The sequence below is a fragment of the Carcharhinus amblyrhynchos genome, chromosome 25, assembly GCF_965287045.1.
Source record: "Carcharhinus amblyrhynchos chromosome 25, sCarAmb.v2.hapA, whole genome shotgun sequence".
NCBI lineage: Eukaryota > Metazoa > Chordata > Chondrichthyes > Carcharhiniformes > Carcharhinidae > Carcharhinus > Carcharhinus amblyrhynchos.
The window spans coordinates 41,265,712-41,289,497 of NC_137348.1; the positions used below are offsets into that span (position 1 = coordinate 41,265,712).

The window sequence follows — 23,786 nt, forward strand, 5'->3', positions numbered from 1 at the left end:
TTTTTATTCTTTCACGGAGCCAGAATTTTCTGGTCCTACCTGGACCGGAAACTGTTACAGGGAAATTTGACAGATCAGCCACAGGATCACTGACTTTGGGTGCAAATTTCCGGTTCCAAAGTGGACAGCCTGGAAAATCCCAGCCAGGGTGTAGACATCATTGACTAGGTTAGTATCTATTGCCCATCCCTAACTGCCTTTGAGAAGGGCAATACTATTTGTTGGACCTTTCTATGTGTAAATTGGCTGCTGCATTTCCTACAAGAGGGTTTGGCATTTCAAAAATTACTTTGTGGTGCGCTTTGGAAAATCCTGTCTATTTATATAGCCAATTTCACAGCTTTGGGATAGAACTCATAGAACTTCTATGAGTTCCTAGTCAATGATGTCTATACCCTGGCTGGTATTTTCCAGAACTTCTATGAGTTCTATCCCAAAGCTGTGAAATTGGCTATATAAATAGACAGCTCCTACTTTCTTAGTCCAGATAGATATTTTCAGACAATACAAAACTCATCCTAGGATGAGAATCTTTTGTCAACACATTACCTGGGTTTCAGAGATATTAGAAATGTAGCAAGGGAGTGAATGCTGTGGCTAGAATGAATCACAGGTCTTCTGGCTGCATAGTTAATAGGCTACAACTATACACATTAGTCAATATCTCAAGTATTGTCAGGAGATTTTAATTAAGTCCATTCACTATTAAGATGACATCGTGTGAACAGTGCAGGAGATAGTAGTCCAGATTTGGGAACTCAAAACAATGGTGTTCAGGGCTAATCATCATCATCATCATCATCAGCTTCGTCAACAATATAGCGAGTCCCATAATGGACTGGAACATCCTGGTAGTACTGGTACTCTGCTATCAGGTCAAGCATGTCAGCTTCAGCATCGTTAAACTCTATCTCATCCATGCCCTCACCAGTGTACCAATGCAAGAAGGCCTTCCTGCGGAACATTGCAGCAAACTGCTCACCAATGCGCTTGAATAGCTCCTGGATAGCTGTGGTGTTGCCAATGAAGGTGGCTGCCATTCTGAGACCTCGAGGTGGGATGTCACAGACAGCTGTCTTGACGTTATTGGGGATCCACTCCACAAAATAGGGGCTGTTTTTGTTCTGTACATTCAACATCTGCTCATCCACCACTTTCATGGACATGCGGCCTCGGAAAATGGCAGCAACGGTCAAGTAACGGCCATGGCGAGGGTCACAGGCAGCCATCATGTTCTTGGCATCAAACATCTGCTTGGTGAGCTCGGGCACGGTGAGGGCACGGTATGGCTGGCTACCACGGCTGGTCAGAGGAGCAAAGCCTGGCACAAAAAAATGTAGACGGGGGAAGGGGACCATGTTCACTGCTAGTTTACGCAGGTCAGCATTCAGCTGACCAGGGAATCGCAGACAAGTTGTTACACCACTCATGGTGGCTGATATCAAGTGGTTCAGGTCACCATAAGTGGGAGACGTCAGTTTGAGGGTTCGGAAACAAATGTCGTGGAGAGCCTCATTGTCAATACAGAAGGTCTCATCTGTGTTCTCTATAAGTTGGTGAATAGACAGGGTGGCGTTATAAGGTTCTACCACAGTGTCCGATACTTTGGGCGAAGGAATAATACTGAAAGATAGCATCATTCTGTCAGGATATTCTTCACGGATCTTGTTCAGGATGAGGGTACCCATGCCAGCACCAGTACCACCACCCAGTGAGTGAGTGATTTGGAATCCCTGGAGGCAATCACATCCTTCAGCCTCCTTCCTCACCATGTCCATAACGGAGTCAGCCAATTCAGCTCCTTCAGTGTAGTGGCCTTTGGCCCAGTTGTTCGAGGCACCGCTACGCCCTAGAACAAAGAGTGCCAAATAAAAAGTTTTACTAGAAGACACAAACAGTTAAGTTTAATGAAAGGCTATTTGTCGCAACAAGCTCACCTCCCTCCAGTGCTTCTGCAGCTAGCATTCTGAACACCCTTCCATGACATTGTCTCAAATATCTGATATGGTAGAATGTTCCAAATAATTATCACCTTTCAGCGAACAACATTCCAATACCTGTTTAATCAAGTTTTAATTAAGGTCCTCTGGTTCTCCTTACTATGAATTAATAATGCAGGTTTTTAACTGTACAATATTCTATATATTTTGACAAGGTTGCCCTTAGCCTTCTCTCAAAGCACTAAAACGTAGTTCCATTAAGATTCCCCTTTACATTTGGAATATTCTTTTACTCTTTTCTGCATGCCCTTCTTCAATACACACACATCCTTTCTGAACCATTAACTTTCCTAAGCACTATTCAAAGTGTGCTCTGAACAGTGAAGTAGGAACATGTGGTATAAGCTCTAATCTGCTATTACACCCCAGCTTTCTTTCACATTTTTAATAACTGTCTTAACAAGGCTACCTTTTACTCCCAGGTCCCTCAGAAAATCAAATCATCCTGCACTGATTCTATTGCATTTGTTAACAATATGGGTCTGGATTTTTACCCCAAAGTTGAATAGCTTGAGTCAAGAAATCTCCCAGCCCACAGTTCACCTTGGGAGAAACATTCCCAATTGGTGGGATCTTTGATCCCTGGAGATGGGGTGACAAAGGGAGAGAGGGCATGGGCCACAGGATGCAAATGCCAAGGTGGGCTGTAATAGGGGCCTGAGACTTTGATCCAATAATTTTGTCAATTTTAAGCTCTAGCCCTCAGCCAGTCCCCCATGGCCCTTCATTCCCTCTATGCCAAATTAATGCCAACACATGGCAACCCAGTTACCCCACCCACCATCCTTTGCCATTATACCTTCCATACCAATTCACCCAATGTCCTCCATGGGTAGACCTCAGGAACCATGCTGAGATTAAATAACGTTGTAATAATCTATTACAGCCTTTCCTATAGTAACAATAACATATTCAAAACATTTAAACCCCTTAAAATACTTAATCCCTTATAAAAATGAACAGTTGTATTTATAACTGCACATCAAAAGCAGGTAATCCTTTGATAACATTTGAGCTACGAAACCGTGAATTTACAAGCCCATACTGAGATTATAGGTTGTGGAAAGCACCTAAACATTAAAAATGGTGCAGCGATAGCCCATGGGGTAATGTTGACAAACAGCTATTGCAACTGTTAGTCCAGATATTTTCCAACTCACTGGCACTATTTTTTTGTAAATTAAAAGGCTAATCATTAGAATAATTTTACAGCTCAAGTTTTTTTTCAAACTCTCACAAGAAAGCTTTATTTTTTAGTGAAGGGTTTGGAATTTTAATAACCCAACAGCTCTTCAGATCTCTTCCCGAAACTCAACCGCTACTCAAAGTTCAGAACTCCCATACTGCAGGTTAAGGTCCCTGTTGCAGTGGTGGGGTTGTGGTCGGTGCAGACTTGATGGGCTAAAGGGCCTCTTTCTGCACTGTAGGGTTCTATGATTCTATGATTCTTTTTCTCCTGGGCCTCTGGATTATTAGTTCAGTGACATTACCACTATGCCACCAAATCGACATCTTTTCTTGTCCCCAATATCAACTCCAGTTACCTGACTGTTTGATGTTTATGTCAATGAGCCATTATTTTATTTTCTGAGTGAACATTAGCTGAATTTAGTTGTTGGCACCAGCTCACCCTTCCTATCTCTCCCTTCCTCTTCTGTCTGCTCTCTCAAGCTGATCCAGGCTACACACAAACTTATTGATTGTAAGAAAACATAGTTTGTTTGAGCCAAACACCATACCCTGGATATCACCAAATAAAGAAAATACATGGGCAAAAATAAATTAAACTCACATGTCAATAAGGCAATCAGTATGTCCCCGGGTAACTTACAAACAATGGATTATTTTTCAAATACAATCACCATTTAGTGTTTGTGTAAATTAACAGTTTTGCTATTAAAACTTTAGTTAGATTCATTTTAAACAAAGGTGTTTGCATGTGTGGGGGTTTTGTTTTAATTTTAGAGGTGCCTGCATTGTGATTAGAGTGTTTACGACATGAAAAGTAAAAAGAGCTTAAGGAAAGTTTAGGCTGTTGTTTTGCAATCAGGCCACCTTCAGGTTAGAAATAATTGAATTCATCTGGACACAAGGCAGTTGGAGCGAGGTAGCTGGGATGAAAGCAGCTCTTATAGCTCCGACAAAAGTAGAAGAATGGAGTCAGGACAGAAAGTATGTCCCAGAATTTAAAGAACAGATAGTTCTAGAAACCAGGGAATGGAAGAAGAATGTCTCATGAAATTTGAAGTTAAAGGAACAAATAACAAACGGAACAAGGTCCTGTTTGGCAAAATGCCCAGACACTGAGTTAAAGAGACAGCTGCAGTAACCAGTTTTACAGTGGAGAAGCCGGACATCTGAAGTAATCCTAATTTTAACATTTAAGAAAAACTTGGACGGGTTCATGGATGAGAGGGGTGTGGAGGGATATGGTCCAGGTACAGGTCAGTGGGACTAGGCAAAAAATGGTTCGGCACAAACAGGAAGGGCCAGAAGGCCTGTTTCTGAGCTGTAATTTTCTATGGTTCTATGGTTCTAAGGTTGGTGATTTTAGTATACGTATGAAGCAGTAGTGTTTTATTGATATGGCTGAGTACTGGAGAGATTTGAAGCTTGAACACATGTGGCAATTCAAGCCAGAGGAATATTAAGAGAAAAGTTTGAAATCCTGGAAGTGGATCCTTGCTAAAAATATCTGAGAGAAAGCATTGTTTGGGAGAAGACTCTGAGGCATGTCGTTTCAAGAGTGATGTTTGGAGACTCTCGGGTGGAAGCCAGAGTTCAATAAGATCAGTTGGCCCACAGTGTAATCATCATCTGTGGGGATCTGATGAGAAATCTATAGAAGTTATATTGGGTGGCATATGCTACTTGGTTTCAGAGTCTGATGTGTCTGACCACAGGTAGCCTGTTGGTTTACAGGAACTGTGTACTAACCGGGAGTATTACTGTAGAACTATTACCTGCTGTGATAATGGAGTTGGACACTTTAGGAACTTTCAGGCGGTTATTGGATAGGCATATGGAGCATACCAGAATGATAGGGAGTGGGATAGCTTGATCTTGGGTTCGGACATAGCTCAGCACAACATTGAGGGCTGAAGGGCCTGTACTGTGCTGTACTGTTCTATGTTCTAAGATAAATTTTGTAACCTGTGTTATTTTAAAAACCTATGTAAATTTCTGAAGGTAAAGGAGTATTGTATCACAGTCAAACTTTTCATATTTAATTTCTTTTTCTTTTGTTAAAAGCTAATTGGCAAGCCTGTAACTCTGATCACCCACATTTCTGAAATGAATTTGTTGAGCCAGGGTTCCACCTGAGACCTCCCCCGTCCAGTAGTAACATCAGCTGGAATCAGAACACTTAGCTATATAAATATACTGTGGCTACAAGAGCAGATCAGATGTCTGGTAATTCTATGGCAAGTGGTTCATCTCCTGATTCCTCAAAACCCCACTGACAAGGCACAAATCCAGAGTGTGATGAAATACTCCCCACTTATCTGGATTGGTACAGCTGCAACATCATTCTACCTGCTCCACACTTTTCCAGGATAAAGCAATCTGTTGTGCATGGGGTAATTTATACCCCATGCACAACAGGAACATTGTAACTGTAATATGCAGCATCAACAAGTTGCATTGATCTAAGCTAGCAAGATTTCTTTGACAGCACCTCCAAAACTAGCAACTTCTTTCAACTAGAACAAGGGTTGCCAAACTGTGGGGAGCGTCCCCAATGTCTGTGGCGAGAGGCGGTTTGGGAAAAGGGGCTGGTGTGCGCGCGTATGTTTGAAAGGATGGGGTGCGGGGAAGTGGGGCATGTTTGAAGGACTCATTATAATGTATATGTGGGGTGATGGGGGAAAAGAGGGGTTCACCCAGTCTTCTTTGGTGTTTTCGCTGGAGTTCAGATGAAGAAGGGGGAATCTCAGAGACTTATAAAATTCTAACAGGACTAGACAGGGTAGATGCAGGGAAGATACTCCTGATGATGGCAGTGTCCAGGGGTCACAGTCTGAGAATTCAGGGTAGATAATTTAGGATGGAGGTGAGGAGACATTTCTTCATCCAAAGGTGGAGAACCTCTGAATTCATTCCGACAGGAAGTAGTTGATGCCAAAACATTGAATGTATTCGAGAGGTGGCTGGATAAAGCACTTGGGGCAAATGGTATCAAAGGTTATTGGGAGAAAGCAGCAATATGCTATTGAGATGGATGATCGGCTATGATTGTAATGAATGGCAGAGCAGGCTCGAAGGACCAAATGGTCTCCTCCTGCTCCTATATTCTGTTTCTATGAAAATGCAGAATGTTAATGAAGCTGTTAAAGCAGGTAGAATATTTTACTTTATTAATAAAAGCATAGAGTAGAAAAATAAACAAGTTATGCTGGTTGGGCCTGAGCTAGATTTGAGACATCACACTTTGGGAAGGATGTTTAAGTTAAGTTTATTTATTAGTGTCACAAGTAGATTTACATTAACCCTGCCATGAAGTTACAGTGAAAATCCCCTAGTTGCCACATTCCAGTGTCTGTCCGGATATACTGACGGAGAATTTAACATGACCAGTGCACCTAACCAGCATGTCTATTGCACGGTGGGAGGAAACTGGAGCATTCGGAGAAAACCCATGCAGACACAAGGAGAACGTGCAGACTCCGCATAGATGGCGATCCAGGCCAGGAATTGAACCTGGGTCCCTGGCAGTACTAACCACTGCACTTTGGGAAGGATGCCAAGGCCTTGGAGATGGTACAAAGGAGATTTAGCAGAGCACAATAGGGATAGGCGTGGGGACGGAAGAATAGCCCTGAAAATGTTTCTGTTTCAAGTATTTATCCAATACCAACAGAAAGCTGCAACTTGCATCAGACCACCCTCTCAGTCACTGAATTCTAGATCATAACAACTTGCTGTGCAAAAATACTTCTCATTTTCCCACTGAAATTTCCCAGAAACTGTGATTGTTTTTCTTAATGTAGAGAAGGATAAGGTGGAGGTGTGATAGAGGTATTCAGATTTATATAGGATTTTTGGTACAGTAAATAATGAGAAAACATCTCCACTGTTAGAGGGTCAGTAACCAGAGGACACAGATTTAAGACAATGAGCAAAAGATGGAAGATGAGAGTTTTTTAAAATAAAAATGAGTGGATTTTATGATCTGGAATTCCTGCCAGAAAGGGTAATGGAAGCAGATTCGTTAGGAGCTTTCAATGGAGATATTTGCAGGATAATGGGGACAGAACAAAGGAGTGGGACTTAATAAAATAAGAGCAAAATATTGCTGATGCTGGGAAACAAAGGTTAAAAAACAGAAAATGCTGAAAAAAGTCAGCACCTCTGGCAGAATCTGTGGAGAGAGAAACAAGAGTTAATGTTTTGAGTCCATATGTCTCTTCAGAATGGGACTAATTGATTAGCTCTTTGACAGAGCTGGCATGAGCAGAGTAGACCAAATAGCCTCCATCTGTGCTATAAGTTACTATAAATGAGGCATGGACGGTAAATGAAGGCCTTTCCAGTGAAAGCCATATTCTGAGAATGAATCAACGAAATAGCTCAAGGAACAGTACCCATTGTCTTGGACAATGTCTAACCTGTGCTTCCTCGCTGTGCCCTGAGTCTTGTCATCTACTAAAATGCAATAGCACTGTATCAATACTTCAACCTACCAACAATCAACCATACAGGAAATTTTATACACCTAGGTTGAATCTGGTAGCTTCATGACATAAGAGCTACAAAGTAGTCCCAGTATTTACACAAAATTTCACTGACCGAACACAAAGTTATCTGGTCTGAAGAGGTGTCCAAAGGGTCCAGAACGAACAGAATCCATCGTACTAGGTTCCAGGTCCACAAGGATAGCACGAGGCACAAACTTACCACCTGTCCAGAAGCAGTTTAAAATAAAGAGAGAAATAAATACAAATAATAAAAAGCACCTGAAAAATGCTAAGTTGAAGATTGGTACCTGTGGCTTCATTGTAGTAGACATTAATCCTCTCCAGCTGAAGATCACTCTCTCCACGGTAGGTTCCCGTAGGGTCAATACCATGTTCATCACTGATGACTTCCCAGAACTAAACAAGAAATAGGACAACATCAATACACATATACGAGCCAGGAGAGTATAACACCCTTGCTCATCATTACCTTACACAAATATTCCTAGAGAGGAAGAAAAGTTCTTTTTATTGCCAAAAGTACTACCTTGTGAAGCGTTCGATGTAGGAAACATGGCAGCTAATTTCATACAGTAAACTCCTACAGGCAGCAATGTGATGACAACCAGATAATCTGTTTTTGAAATGTAGCTTGAGGGATAAATATTGGTTACAACACTGGGGATTTAAACCTACTCGTTTGATACAGTGTCATGAAATTGCGAGGGTCTCAGTTTAATGTCTCATATGAAAAATGGCACTTCTGACAGTGCAGCACTCCTTCAGTAGTACATTGGAGTGTCTGGTTTGATTTTTCTGCTTGGGTTCAGAAACCCAGAACCATGTGATACAGAGGCAGTTTTGTAACTGAGCCACAGCTGTCACTCAGACTCTGCTTAGTCACAATGTCCATTTGGAGGATTGCCTTGCCCTTAATTGCTTTCTATCAGTTTTCAGTGCGAGAAATGGTCCTCAGTGAACTGTGTGAGTGACAGATATTCCATGTGACAATTCATAACCCAGAATGTACAGTTCTAAATTAATCAGCACTCAATCCTTCAGACTGAGAAACAATTTGTGAGCACATAGATTTCCAGAATTTTGGCCCAGCAATGAAGGAGTGACTATTTCTTAGTGATGTTGCTGTGTGATTTGGGAGTGGAATTTGTAAGTAGTCGTGTTCCCAGTGCGCAGTGGAACTTCTCAAGTGTTTTGTGTTGCCTTCACTCACACTATACATGATCACATCCGTCTTTGGATTGAGTCTTTTCTCAGACTGAATAGTTACAATTTTACAGAGAAGCAAGTAACTATTATCTACAATTGTCACCTTCGTACTAACATTAACAAAAAAGGAAAGGTAAAAATTAAGTGGACATAATGGGCTGAATATTTATTCCGAGGTCAGGATCCTGATTTTGGATTAACCTAGCTGTTCGGAGCCTGACACTATTTTTGAAGTGCAAATTGGCTAAGTGTCAAGAGTGTGTGCTTGATGTCTAATTAAAGATGGTGGACGGGCTCCCAAAGTTGAATGGTCAATAGGAAGCTTTCCAGCAATGACACATCAGCAGTTCCAATATCTGAGGTGGGAGCTGTCAATGTAGGTGAGTGTGAGAGAAGGTGCAGTGACCTTCTTCAGGCCCAGTTATTCAACAAAATATCTTTTTGTTTCTTTTTTTCTCTATTGTATTCATCTAGTTTTCTTTTGAAAGCATCGATGCTATTTGCCTCAACTGCTTTCTATTGTAGCAAGTTTATTTTTCTAGCGACTTCTAGAATAAAGACATTTTTGATTTCACAAATGGATTTATTAGTAATTATCTGATATTTGTGATCCCCTCGTTTTGTATTCTTCATAAGTGAAAGCAGTCTCTCATCTACCCTGTCTAATATATGCATAACTTTTACAAAACACTATCAGGGAACAGATTTCCATCAGTATAATCTTTAGCAATAGCCATGATATCATGGTTCTGGTACTAACATCAATTTTTTTTTCATTTTGTGTTATTTGTATAGAATGGAGAATAGAACTGTGCATCATACTCTAAGTGTTGCCTGATCAGAGTCCTAACTTAATCACTTTTGAGTTTTACAATCTCTTGAAACAAATCCCAGTGCAGTATTAACATTTTGAGTTGCTTTACTGACTGCTATTATTAATTTCTTCATCTCTTTTCCATTAGACTATAAAGTTGCAAAATATAACCACTCCAATCAAGGATGGGAGGCAGAAAATTAGAAACTATTAGCCAGTTAGTTGGTGTATGACATAGGGAAGGTGTTAGAATCAACAGCTCACGTTCAGGTGGTTATAATCAGGTACTTGGAGAAACTGAGTCAGTATGGTATTGTGAAAGAGAAATTTATTAGATTTATTTGGAAGAGTAACAAACTCTGAACAAAGGAGAGCCTATGAATGTACTATACTTGAATTTCTAGAAGGCATTTGAGAAGATGCCACATCAAAAGTTATTGTGGAAAATAAAAGCTCATGGTGTAACATATTGTAGTTGATAGAAGGCTGGTTGGCAGGCAGAAAACAGAGTATGTATAAATGTTTTTTTTCTAATTGGCAGGATGCGGAGTCCATGCTGGGATCTCAAACTTTTACAACTTAATAATCAATGGCTTAAACGATTGGCATGAAAACAGTTAAATTTGCAGATGACACAATAATAGGTAAGAAAGTACAGTATGAAAGCAACGTAAGAAGGTTGAAGATGACTATAAATAGGTTGAGTGAATGTGCAAGAATCTGGCAGATGGAGTATAAATGTGGGGGAATGTGAAGTTGTTCACTTTTGGCAGGAAGTTAAAAAAGCAGAGTATTAATTAACTGGAGAATGACTGAAGAGTTCTAAGTACAGAGAGATCTAGGTACACTAGTGCATGAGTTACAAGAAGTTAGTATGCAGGTACAACATGCATTTAAAATGGCTAACAGAATGTTATCCTCTATTACAAGAGGAATTGAATATAAAAGTAAGGATGTTATGCTGCAGTTGTACAAGGCATTGATGAGACCAAATCTCGAATATTGGCCTGGATTTTCCCATAACAAAGGCTGATATTTTATGACCTACCTTGGGCGAGGCTTGTAAAATCCTGCCCGAGGCCAACGGAGAATTCTGTTCTGCGAGTTGTGCCCGCTGCAATTCCAGGTCGGGTGTGGCGATAAAATTCTGGCGTAATTGTCCAATAGATGGGAAAACAGGAGACTTTCCCTCCCCTTTTTTTGGGTATACTTACCTAATGAATCTCCAACACACTGTACAATGCAGAATGCAGTAAGGAGTCTCACAACACCAGGTTAAAGTTCAACCAATTTATTTGATAGTAATCCCACAAGCTTTCGGAAACGCTGTTCCTTCGTTGGGGTGTGGAAGGTTCTGATCAGAGAAGGCCGTATAAAGTCACACACAGTTTACAGAATACTGATTCTATTGATTCTAAGACCATCCACGTTTGTGGTGATTATAAGCTAACGGTTAATCAGGCCGCCAAGATGGATAAATATCAAATCCGTAGAAGACACATACGCAAAGTTGGCAGGTCCATCTTACACAAAGCTGAACGATGTGCCTCAGGGGTATGTCACAATAAAAATACTCAAAGGCCTATTCCACAACATGCACCTGTCTTTTGGCATATCTTCATCACGTGCAATATTATAAAAGGACAATGGACAGTCTGCTACAGGGGCTACTATTGGTTGTAGTATATCTTGACAATGTCCTTATAACTGGATCGATAGAGGCCAAGCATCTAGCAAGTTTAGGAGATGTTAAAGAGATTTCAGGAGGCTGGAGTTTGCCTCAAGAAAGAATGGTGCATCTTCCAAGCATGATTTAAACACACAAGGATTACAGCTCTTGGAAGATAAGGTCTAAGTAATAAAGGAGCACTTGTCCCCACAAAACAATTGAACTCAAAAAATCAGTTTTGTGTTGGGTAGACTCCTATGGATGGCTTTTTTTAACCAATGTATTATTAGTATTGTCCCCCTTGCATATTCTACTAAAGAAACACCATTGCTGGTCTTGGAAGGCTCCCCAGCAGGAAGCTTCCGACAGAATGAAGCAATTGCTGCATTCCTCAAACCTGTTAGTATATATTGACTCATCTAAAGGACTGATATTGATCTGATCCATCTCTCCATTTGGTATTGATGCAGTGTTGTCATATTGTTATGTTTGTTTTTCGTGAGACTCTTCCGTCCTTGATACAAAGGCAAACACCAACCGCTGTCCGAATCAAAAGTTCTTTATTCTTCTTACATAAAACCTTTGCAATGTAACTTCCACTCAGTGCAGGGAGTCAGGTAGCAAAGGCGCACTGAATAATGGGGCAGTCCCCCTTTAGGTAGCTTTTACAATCCTTATAATCACATGCATTCTGAGACAATATAACTAATCACAAGACCCCTTTTGTTCTAATCAGGTTAACCATATCTAAGGTCGTAATATCATTCTGTTGAAAGAAAGAGAACTGTTAAAGGGTAAATTCATTAATCACAGAGGTCTTAACCTTGTCATTTTGAAATCAACTCAAAAGTGCATGCGACGTTAATCCCTTCATATCTCATTCCCTCCTTTTATCATTTCATGATAACTTTAACTTTTAGCGAGGAGTTTGGGCTCTGTTATAGCCAGGCATCGATAAATACATTGTAGCAAGAACACTAATTAGCAAACCACCAGAATTATCATTCCTCCCCAGTTCCCAAAGAGGTTACAAAAGGGCTACCAGCCAGGGGGATTGTAGTCCTTAATGTCTGCCCCGGTTCTAATTTTGTCAGCTGTCTTTTTAATATGCTCAGCTAAATCAGTGATATTGTTGGAGGAGTCTGGAATGTATGTACAGCACTCAGAGCCTCTGGTAGCCACTAACAAGTAATCTAAAGCCATTCGATTATGGAGTGCCACCGTCTGTACAGCTACAACTTCAGCTGAAACTTCGGAGATTGCGATACTCATAGAATCATAGAACCCTACAGTGCAGAAACAGGCCTTTTGGCCCATCGAGTCTGCACTGACCACAATCCCACCCAGGCCCTATCCCTATATCCCTACTCATTACCTGCTAATCCCTCTAACCTATACATCCCAGGACAATAAGGGGCAATTTTAGCATGGCCAATCAACCTAACCCGCACATCTTTGGACTGTGGGAGGAAACCGGAGTACCCGGAAGAAACCATCACAGACATGAGAATGTGCAAACTCCACACAGACAGTAACCCAAGCCGGGAATCGAACCCAGGTCCCTGGAGCTGTGAAGCAGCAGTGCTAACCACTGTGCCACCGTGCCGCCCCATCCTCTAATCCATCTGCAGTATCATTAGCTATTTTCTCAAGAGCTGATGCCATATTGATCAGCTCTCAAGCTGCCCTTGCTGTCCCATAGACAGGAAAGGCTGTCATCCAAAATCACTCAGCTTCAGTAATGGCCCATTTAGATCTCAACAGTGTATTTTGGGGTGGAGATGCAGGGAGTCATAATGTCCACATACACTGGATAGCAAGATCCAGACCAGTCCCAGGGAAGCCAAGGATAGGTGTTATCTCCACAGACAAAATAGGTGCATTTTATGCTTCTATGTCTTTAATAGAACTGGGTCGAGACCGGATGGAGCTCCCACAGTAATCCAAAAATGATTTGGCTGTAGGGCAATGGACTTTAGGCCTTAGCTTTACCATACTACTACTGGGACTGGTGACATTAAACTGCTGAATGCAGTAGCTACGGCCAACGGGTTTGGTTCAATTTCTTATCGGGCAGATGGATCCCCTTTGTTGATTGTTTACAACGAAGTGGGTGGAGAGTCTGACCTATTATAGCTGGGCTGGTAATGTTTCTTAAAAGTCGATAGAGTGCAGCCCCCTCCCCCTTCTTCATTGGCTAATTGACATCAGCAGTGATGTCTCCACAATTTCCTCTCATGGTCGGGTCCCCCTTTCTTCTTCCACGATTAGTCCTCTTTTGATACAAAATCCATTCTATCATTTCCCGGGGTTTGAGAGGAATAGGGAACAGGGGATCCCCTCTTTGGCCTGTGGTGGTATGTGTGGGCAGACCCAACATCTGCTTACATTAAACTTTACAGCGTACTCATAAGACTTGTACAAAAACGTGTTAAAGTGAAATTATCCATTAGTCAGTCCATCTTTCAGGCTTCCTTTCCACTGATCCGGTTGTTCTGGTGTCAGGAAAATAGCCGAAAGGCCGAAGAAGGTGAAGATAAACTTCATGATTTATTAGTGGATGTTGGTGTCCACCATTTACAATCACTCAGAATCCAGCGAGGTTGTCCTTGAACCTTGATTGCAGTTGGAGTCAGAAAGAGAACTTTGAATGGTCCTTTCCACCATGGCTCAAGCTTGGGTCGATCCCAATTCTTTACTAGCACAAGGTCTCCTATCTGTGGTCCAGGGAAGTAGTCTTGTGGATCAGAATCTTGATCCGGTGTTGTAGAGTTGATCCAAGGTGCACTGTACCTGTGAATGAAGAAACTTTGAAGACGATGTTAGCTGTCAGAAGTACTTCTGCATTTCATCTCCCATAATGTGTAAATCTATCTGGGTGAGCGGGCTTATATTTGCATCCCGCTTGGTTTACCATGGATTATCTCCGCAACCGACAGTCCAGTGGTAGAGTGGAGTGTTATTCTCATGTGGTCGAGGGCAAAGGGTTTTAACCAATTTAGACTGGTTTCAGATGTTAGCTTGTCTAGCTCAGCTTTAAGGGCCCCTTTAGCTCTTTCCACTATCCCTACTGCCTGGGGGTGGTAGGCACAGTGGAACTGTTATTGAATGTGTAACGCATCACACAATTCCTTATTGACTTTTCCTACAAAGTGGGGGCCATTATCTGAACTAATTTGTCAAAACACCCCAAAGCTTGGTACTACTTCACTTAATAACAATTTTACTACCGTCGAGATCTTGTTGTTTGTTGTTGGGAAAGCCTCTATCCATCTACTAAATACATCAACAATCACAAGACAATACTTATAGCAAAGTACACGTGGTAATTCAATAAAATCCAACTGAATACAATCAAATGGACCACCTGGCAAGGATGTTTTCCCTGGTGAGCACTTTATTCCTTGGCCAATGTTATTTTGTTGGCATGTTAAACATGATGCTATGTGAGACTGAGCAACCTCGGCTAGTTGGAGGTGCCACCAGGTACGAAGCAATATTCCACTCATTCTTTCTTTCCCAAGGTGTCAGAGTGTAGACAATCAATAAAGGCAGTAATGCATCTGGTATACAAAGTTGGCCAGCTGGAGTAACCTAAGAGGCCTTTTGACGCAGAGTGTAATCATCTCCATCGCTGAATATGGAGATCATTCAAACAAATAATGAAAAGTTTGTGTCCTTTACCACCTTGAACCTGCTTCCCCTTGCCCAATTTTCACAATCAGGTCAGATGCCTCCTTTTCAGAATGAATTGTCTGGTCATTCCTCAGATCCTATCCTTCCTTAGATTATGAAGACCAAAACTATGCATTGTACATCAGGGCACTGATTTTACCATCACATTGCACCTGTTTTCAGGTGCAAAAGCTTGATAAAGTTGGGTGTAAGGCAAGTAGTGTGACCTGTGCCCACCTCCATGACAGTTCCCTCTTTACCAAGGGCTGAAAATGACGGCGATCAGGACCACGCCTGAAACTGCAACGGTCATTTAAATGCATCTGCATGCATTTAAATTGACTTAATGGACTGCATGCCCAACCTTACCGGCACTTCCCCCTTTACCATCACATTCACCCATCCAGAATTGGCGCGAAACAGACATGCTCCGTAGCGGTCCGATTTGGGCGCTCCAGTTAGTGAGGAGGTAGGTGCCTAGTGTCTGATGGCTCTCTGCCTGAGATCGGTGAGGGGGAGGGGAGTGGATCATTCTGCCTGAGATTGGTCGGGCAATAGGGAGAGGGTGGATCACTCTGCCCGAGATTGTGGGGGTGGGGGTGGCAGGGAAGGGTGGATCACTCTGCCTGAGATTGGTGGAGGGGAAGGCGGGTCCACTGCCACTCTCCCTGAGATTGGGGGGGGCCTGCAATTGGTCTGGGTGGCGGGATGGGGGATAAAGGGGTTAGTAATGTTGTGGGGGTGGGGCAATGTTTGTGGGGGGGGGCCAGGGGGAGGCATTATCCGACTAGGAGAGATGTAGCAGGGGTGCAGCATTCTAACAATTTTTTTTCTGCATGTGTGGTACGAGGTGCCAATTGGAGCTGCAGGGTTTTGGGTGTGTTAAGCCCCAACCATAGGCTCGTGCAGCACGATTTGGACTGGCTGATATTTTTGCAGGCAGATTGCGAATGGGGATTCCTCAGAACGGATCTAAAAGACATCTGAAATATTCCCAGTTTCAAGTCCCCCAGCACTTAGAATCAAAATGGTAAAACGGGTCCCAGGTGTGGTCTCACCAAAATCCTGAATGATTGTAGCAAATTTTCCTTACCTTTGTACTCCTATTACCTTGCAGTTAAAGGCCAACATGTCATTTAACTTCTTATTTGCTTGCAGTGCTTTTTTTAAACAGTTCCCTCAAATCTGAGTTGTTACAACAACATGCACTTTTACACACACGTTGTAGTGTGATGGTAGAGACCACAACATTTTTTCCATCACATGGCTGACAAGGAATCTCTCTCATCTTACTGACTGCCACAGGCAGTGTTGGTAGGGTTTGCAGATGTATACTCAATCTGTTTAGTCACTTTATGAAACACACCTTCCCTGGCCATCAAGTCCTCCGGTTTTTACGCAAACCCAGAACTACTGGACGAGAGGAAAGGAGACAACCCATTGACCCAGGAAACCTCCCTTAATTGCTTGCTGCACCTGCATATTAGTTTTCTTTGTTTCTTGAAAGAGTACATCCAAATCCCCTGCAACAATTTTCATGTCTTTCAGTCTGCTTTCCTACCTGTAGTTTTGGTGGCATAGAAGCTATACAAAGAAGGGGGTCACCACCACCTTCTCAGAAAATTTGTCCCAGGCTTCCACCATACACTGGGTGGAAAAAAAAGTCCTCTGTTACTTCTTTTGCCAAATATTTTGAATTTGTGCCCTCTAGATCTTGATAGTCATCTTGCATAGGCACAGCTTCTCACTATCTACCTGTCCATACCTCTCAAAATCTTGAATACGTTCAAGTCTCCTCTCAACCTTCTTTTCTCAAAGAAAAACAGTCTCAACCTCTCTAATCAATCCTCATAGTTCTTTATCCCTGGAATCAATCTTGTGAATCACCTCTATGCAATGTTTGTCTTGTTTGAATTAAACAAGTTCAAACCAGAAGAGGCATTTTTTAGAAGTGGCACTTTTGAAACGCTAACATTGATAGGACACAGAAACATAACATAGAAACTCCGCTACCATTCTCACCAATTTTTACAGATGCACCATAGAAAGCATCCTTTCCAGATGTATCGCAGCTTCGCATAGCTCCTGTTCTGTCCAAGATCACAAGAAACGACAAACGGTTGTGAATGTAGCCCAGTCCATCATGCAAACCAGCCTCCCATCCACTGACTCTGTCTGCACTTCCAGCTGCCTTGGGAAAACAGTCAGCATAATCAAAGGCCACACGCACCCCAGACATACTCTCTTGCATCTTCTTCCGTTAGGAAAAGGATACAAAAGTCTGAGATTATATACCAACTGACTCAAGAACAGCTTCTTTCCTGCTGCCATCTGACTTTTGAATGGACCTACCATATATTAGGCTGATCTTTCTCTACACCCTAGCTATGACTCTATAACACTATATTCTGCACCCTTTCCTTCTCTCCATGTACTCTTTGAACAGTAGGTTTTATCTGTATAGCATGCAAGAAATAATACACCAATATATGTTAAACCAAACCAAAGGAGTAGGTCACTCAGCCCTTCAAGCCTGTTCTGCCATTCATTTTGATCATGGCTGATCATCAAATTCAATATTCTGATTCCCCCTCTCCTCCATATGCCTTGATCCCTTTAGCCCCAAGAGCTATATCTAATTTCTTCTTGAAATCACACTATTTATTTGGCCTCAACTACTTTCTGTGGCAGTGAATTCCAAATTTACCACTTTTGGCACAGTGGCTAGCACTACTGCCTCACAGCACCAGGGAGCCAAGTTTGATTCCTGGCTTGGGTCACTGTCTGTGTGGAGTTTGCATGTTCTCCCTGTATCTGCATGGGTTTCCTCGTGCTCCAGTTTGCTCCCATAGTCCAAAGATGTGCAGGTTAAGTGCATTAGTTATGTTAAATTCTCCCATAGTGTATCCAAACAGGCACCAGAGTGTGGCAATTAGGGGATTATCACAGTAACTTTGTTGCAGTGTAAATGTAAATCTACTTGTGACCAATAAAAACTTTACTTTAAATAAAGAAATTTCTCCTCACCTCAGTTCTGAAAGGTTATCCTCATCCTTAAACTACAACCCCTAGTTCTGGACTTCCCCACCATCTGAATCTACCCTGTTGTAATTTTACAAGTTTCTTTGAAATCCCCTCTCACTCTTCTAAACTTCAATGTATCTAATCCTAACTGATTTAGTCTCGCCTCACATCACAAATCTGACATTACAGGAATCACAGTAAGAAGTCTCACACCAGGTTAAAGTCCAACAGGTTTATTTGTAGCAAATGCCACGAGCTTTTGGAACTGGTTATCCCTTCGTCAGGTGCCACCAACCTGATGAAGGAAGAGTCAGTTCCGAAAGCTAGTGGCATTTGCTACAAATAAACCTGTTAAACTTCAACCGGTTCTTGTGAGACTTCTTACTGTGATTATATCAGTCCAACGCCGGAGGCATCTCTACGTCATTCCAGGAATCAGCCAGGTAAACCTTCACTGCACGAGTTTCATAATAAGGACATCCCTCCTCAAATAATGACTTCCCACAAAGTGACTGCAATCTCACACCAGGATGAACCAGCATCCGGGGATTTCATGCACTCCGCGGCCGCCCGACCGTTAAAACTGCGCATGCGCTCTCGGAAGCCCGCGCAAATTCCCAGACGCGCGAGTGTGCGCCGCCGCTGCTCGACCGTTAAAACCGCGCATGCGCCCTCGGAAGCCCGCGCAAATTCCGATGCGCGCGAGTGTGCGCCATCGCCGCCATTTTGAAAGGGCCGAGTAACTGAGGTAGCTGTCAACACAGCCCCGCACCGTAACTCCAAGCTTCACTGGCGGCCAGGGCTGATTCCAAGTCCCGCCGGCTCCCCCCCCCCCACCCTCCAACGCTCGGTGCTTACAAACCTTGGCCCCAATCTGGTTCCCGCACTGGCCGGCTTGGATGTGCACAATCTCCCGCATACCGACGGTTGGACTTTCCCTCTCAGCAAAACATGAGGCCCGTCGTGTCCGCTGCTCTGAGTCGGTTAATGGACAGGTAGATCATATTTGAATCTTTTCACCGGTCACTTGGTTGTCAATAACCGCAGGAACTGCGCCTCCAGTTGGTTCACCAGTCGTCCTGCTGGTCTTTGGCTGTGAGTTGATGTTGCCTGGTAACGAGTTTACCTCCCACTCCCTTCCTACCTGGTGGCAGCTTGTCACAATATTCTGGACAAATGATGACATCTTGCTGACCATGTTTCATCTTGCAACATCTCACCTGAACAACATCTTAGATGTAGGCCTTTATGAACAAAGATAGGGACTATTTAAATAAACTATGGTAAACCTTTACAAAACTTTAATTTGGATCCAAATGGAATATTGGCTGGAATTTTACTGTCCTGCCTGCCGTGGGTATTGGAGTTGGGTGAGGGGTGGACCACGGAAAGGTGTGTGACCTTGGGTGGGATTTTTTGGTTTTTGGAGGCTGGAAAATCCTGCCCATTGTGTCCAATTCTGGGCACCACCCTATAAAACATACAGACAGAAGGAGGCCATTTGGCCCATCGAATCTGCTCCGCCTTTCAATGAGATCATGTCTGATTATGTGACAATCCTCAACTCCACTTTCCAGCCTTATCCCTCAATTCCTAACATTTGCTCAGTTGAGAACGATGTTTGATTTCAATTGGTCTAATTCATTTTACCCAGTCATTGGTTTTTGGGGAGATGACCGTTCAGTTGTGATCCTCTAAACGGTCATTGGAGTCTGTCTCTGGTCGGTGAGACGGGAAAAGAGAGAGTTATAAGTGGTGATTACATGAAATCCTACGTGGATTACTTTAGGGAGGATGTGAGGACTTTGGAACAGTGATGAAAGAGATTTACGAGATTGCTTTTGGGGTAACAGGCACTGTTTATTGGTTAGATTAACATTCAGGGCTATGGGCCAAGTGCTGATAGATGGGACTGGGTGGGAGTTCGGATGTTTCTCAGCTTTTGGTGCAGATTCAGTGGGCCAAAGGACCTCCTGCACTGTATGATTCTAGACTGGAGAAGCTGGGGTTGTTCTCATGTGGACATACAGAGGTTATTTAAAATCGTGAAGGGTTCAGTCAGAGTAAAGCTATTTCTAATAGCTGAAGGGCTGCTAATCAGAGGAGACAGATTGGCAAAAGAGTGAATGGTGACCTTATACAACAGGTAGTTAGAATTTGGAATACACTGCCGGGTAGGATGGTGGACAGAGCTTCAATAGTAAATTTCAAAAGGGAATCGGTTAAATATTGAATGGAAAATGTGGCAAGGATCTGAAAAAAAAGTGGATTGCTCTGTAAAAAAGTTGATGCAGACTCCAGATGAATGGCTGTACTATGCTTTAAAAGCAAAATACTGCAAGTACATTGAAAAAAATAAATAAAAAATGTGAAAGAGTGAATACGTTCAGGGACGGCATAGTGGCACAGTGGTTAGCACTGCTGCCTTACAGCGACAGGGACCCGGGTTCAATTCCGAGCTTGGGTGACTGTGTGTGTGTGGAAACTGCACGCACGCCCCATGTCTGCATGGGTTTCGTTCGAGTGCTCCGGTTTCCTCCCACAGTCCAAAAGACATGCTGGTTAGGTGCATTGGCCATGCTAAATTCTCCCTCAGTGTACCAGAATAGGGGATTTTCACAGTAACTTAATTGTAGCGTTAATGTAAGCCTATTTATCAGATTAATAAATAAACTTCTAAATTTTAAGATTAGGCAGTATCTGATGAGAAAGAAACAGATTTGCTGAGTGTTTTCTGTTTTCATTCAGCTTTACACCCCTGTACCCCAAGTTGATAAGGTTGCTAAAAACATAGAGGATCCTGGGCTTTATTAAGAGAGACACTCAGGAGAAAGTTGTGCTAAATCCTTTGTAAAAATTCATTAGATTCAGCTGGAGAATTCCAATTGTGAGCATCACATTTTTGGAAGTCTGTCAAGGTCCTGTAGTTTTTTTTACTTGTCCATGGGATGAGGGTGCTGTTGCTATGGCCAGCTTCTGCTATTCATTCCTAATTGCTGATGAGGAGGTGATGTTGGATTGCTATAGGTGGTGTGGTGAAATTCTCCTACGGTGTTGTTATGGAGTTTCAGGACCTTGACCCAATGATGATGAAGGTTTGGCAAAGTACTGTATGTTCAGGTCAGGATTGTGTGTCACTTGGAGAGGAATCTGGAGGTGCTGATATTCCATGCATCTGCTGTCCTGGTACGGATGTGAGTTGCTGCAGTTCACCTTGTTGATATTACACACTGCTGTCACAGTGTGGTGGTGGTGGAGGGATTGAATGTTTCAGGTAGTGGATGGGGCGCTAATCAAATGGTTGTTTTGCCCTGGATAGTGTTGAGCTTTTGTGTTGTTGGAACTGTACTCATTCCAGGTAAGTGGGGCGGCACAGTAGCACAGTGGTTACCACTGCTGCTTCACAGCTCCAGGGACCTGGGTTCGATTCCCGGTTTGGGTCACTGCCTGTGTGGAGTTTGCACAATCTCCTCATGTCTGAGTGGGTTTCCTCCCACAGTCCAAAGATGTGCAGGTTAGGTTGATTGGTCATGCTAAAAATTGCCCCTTAGTATCCTGACATGCGTAGAATAGGGGGATTAACGGATAAATATGTGGGGATATGGGATAGGGCCTGGGTGGGATTGTGGTTGGTGCAGATTCGATGGGTCTAATAGCTTCTTTCTGCACTGAAGGGTTTCTGTATTTCTAAGTGCAGAGTATTCCATCACAGTCTTGACTTTGCCTTGTAGATGATGAAGTTGGACAAGCCCAAAGGGAGTCAGGAGATGGGTCAATCATAGAATGCACAATCCTAAAATTGCTCTTCGTAGAGTTATAGAAATTTACACCATAGGTGGAGACTATTCAGTGTTTTGTGCTATTAAATAGAGCTATCTAATCTCTTGGTCTGAAGTCTTGTAGCTTATGGCACTTCAAGTGCATATATAACTACATTGTAAATGTCAATATTTCTGTGGTTTGTTCAGTTAATTATAATTTTCTGGTCAATTCTGATCTCTAGGATATTGATAGTGGGGATTCAATGACGATAATGCTGTTCAATGTCAAAGTGGGGTGGTTAGGTATGCTCTTGTTGAAAATAGTCATTGTCTGGCAATTGTGTGGCAGGGGGAGGGGACACAGATTTAGCAAAATAAGGGCACTGAATCTTACAGTAAAACAATCAAGTTGGCGGGAGTGCAGCTGTAAAATTCAAAGGAGTAAGGCCAGGCTGAATGACCTCTACTTCAACATCAGGAGTACTGAAGGTAAAGTGGGTGAGTTGAGGATGATTATTGATGCATGCAAGTGTGATATAGTAGCCATCTCAGAGACAAGGTTGAAGGAAGAGCACGATTGGCAACTCAACATTCTGGGATTTAGAATCCTCAGGTGAGACAGAAGAGTGGGTAAAAGAGGAGGAGGCATTGCATTACTAGCTAAGGAGTAAGTTACTGCAGTAAGGAGAGATGATATAAGAACATAAGAAATAGGAGCAGGAGTAGGCCATCTAGCCCTTCGAGCCTGCCCCGCCATTCAGTAAGATCATGGCTGATCTGTCGTGTCTCAGTTCCACATTCCCGCCCTCTCCCCATAACCCTTAATCCCCTCTCTTATCAAAAACCCATCAACCCGCGTCTTAAAAATATTTAGCGAGGTAGCCTCCACCACTTCAACGGGCAGAGAATTCCAGAGATTCACCACCCTTTGAGTGAAGAAGTTCTTCCTCAACTCCGTTCTAAACCGCCCCCCGCTTTATCTTGAGGCTGTGCCCCCTAGTCCTACTGTCCTTTCTGAGCGGGAAGAGTCTCTCCACCTCTATCCTATCCATCCCATTCATCATCTTATATGTCTCAATGAGATCTCCCCTCATTCTTCTAAAGAATATCTTAGAGCAGGCATCAAATGAAGCTTTGTGAGTAAACCTTGAGATTTAAAAAAAGGGCAGCCACATTGTAAGGTATTTATTATAGATACCCAGATAGTGGGATATTGAGGAGAAAATATGAGCACAATGCGCGGAGGTGTGTAAAAGCAATAACAATAGGGTTATTATATTCGGTGATTTCAAGTTTCTCAACATTAACTGGAATAGTTCATAGTATTAAGGACTTGTGCAAGGGGATTTTCTTGGGGTGTCCCACTGGGGAGTTCTTGTATTCAATGGATCTCAGCTAATACAAAGATTTGTGAAAAAAAGTATGCAGTTAAAGACATTGTTTATTTGACCAATGTGCATTGGGAGAAAAATAGAGGATTCCAACTTCTCTCTGACCTTACATCACATGAGCACAGCAGGTATGCATTTCTGAAGATTCGATCCTCCCACCTAACCTGTCACCACCAACATCCCCGCATTGCCTAGAAACCTTACTTACACAAATCCAGTTAGTTCAAGGGTCACCCTTAACACCTGCAGTCCTGGGAACGAGAAGAGCGGCATAGTGGCACCGTGGTTAGCATTGCTGCCTCACAGCGCCAGGGACCCGCGTTCAGTTCTGGCCTTGGGTCACTGTGTGGAGTTTGCACATTCTCCCTGTGGCTGTTTGGGTTTTCTGTGGATGCTCTGATTATTTTTATATATAAAAAAATTATATCCATCCTTTATGGATTTCAGCAAAGCCTTTACAGGAGAATTGTAAAGAAGATGGGATACAAGGTAATTTGATAAAGTGGATTCAGAATTGGCTCAGTTGTAGGAGGTAGAAGGTGATGAC

General features: G+C 42.7%; 1 protein-coding gene across 4 annotated transcripts; it reads right to left on the reverse strand.

Annotated features, from left to right (window-relative positions):
* Positions 1 to 603: 603 nt before the first annotated feature.
* On the reverse strand, positions 604 to 19,006 carry LOC145358144 (tubulin beta-4B chain-like). Of its 4 annotated transcripts, none has more exons than XM_080211830.1 (5): positions 18,950 to 19,006; positions 7,987 to 8,095; positions 7,791 to 7,901; positions 1,782 to 1,849; positions 604 to 923 (listed from the first exon to the last, which is right to left on the reverse strand). In XM_080211830.1, the coding sequence occupies exons 1-5, from the start codon at positions 19,004 to 19,006 to the stop codon at positions 780 to 782; spliced, it is 489 nt and encodes a 162-aa protein (XP_080067956.1). In that variant the 3' UTR covers positions 604 to 779. The 4 variants fall into 4 exon arrangements, with proteins under 4 accessions (XP_080067956.1, XP_080067955.1, XP_080067954.1 ...); XM_080211829.1 differs by having other exon boundaries at positions 604 to 1,009; positions 1,709 to 1,849; XM_080211828.1 differs by having other exon boundaries at positions 604 to 1,849.
* Between the last annotated feature and the right edge of the window lie 4,780 nt (positions 19,007 to 23,786).

Coding starts and splice junctions, on each gene's coding strand:
- LOC145358144 (XM_080211826.1), bottom strand. CDS start 8,118: ATGTTGTCCTATTTCTTGTTTAGTTCTGGGAAGTCATCAGTGATGAAC. Junction 1,850..7,790: donor ACCAGATAACTTTGTGTTCG/GTCAGTGAAATT, acceptor TCTTTGTTCTAG/GGCGTAGCGGTGCCTCGAAC.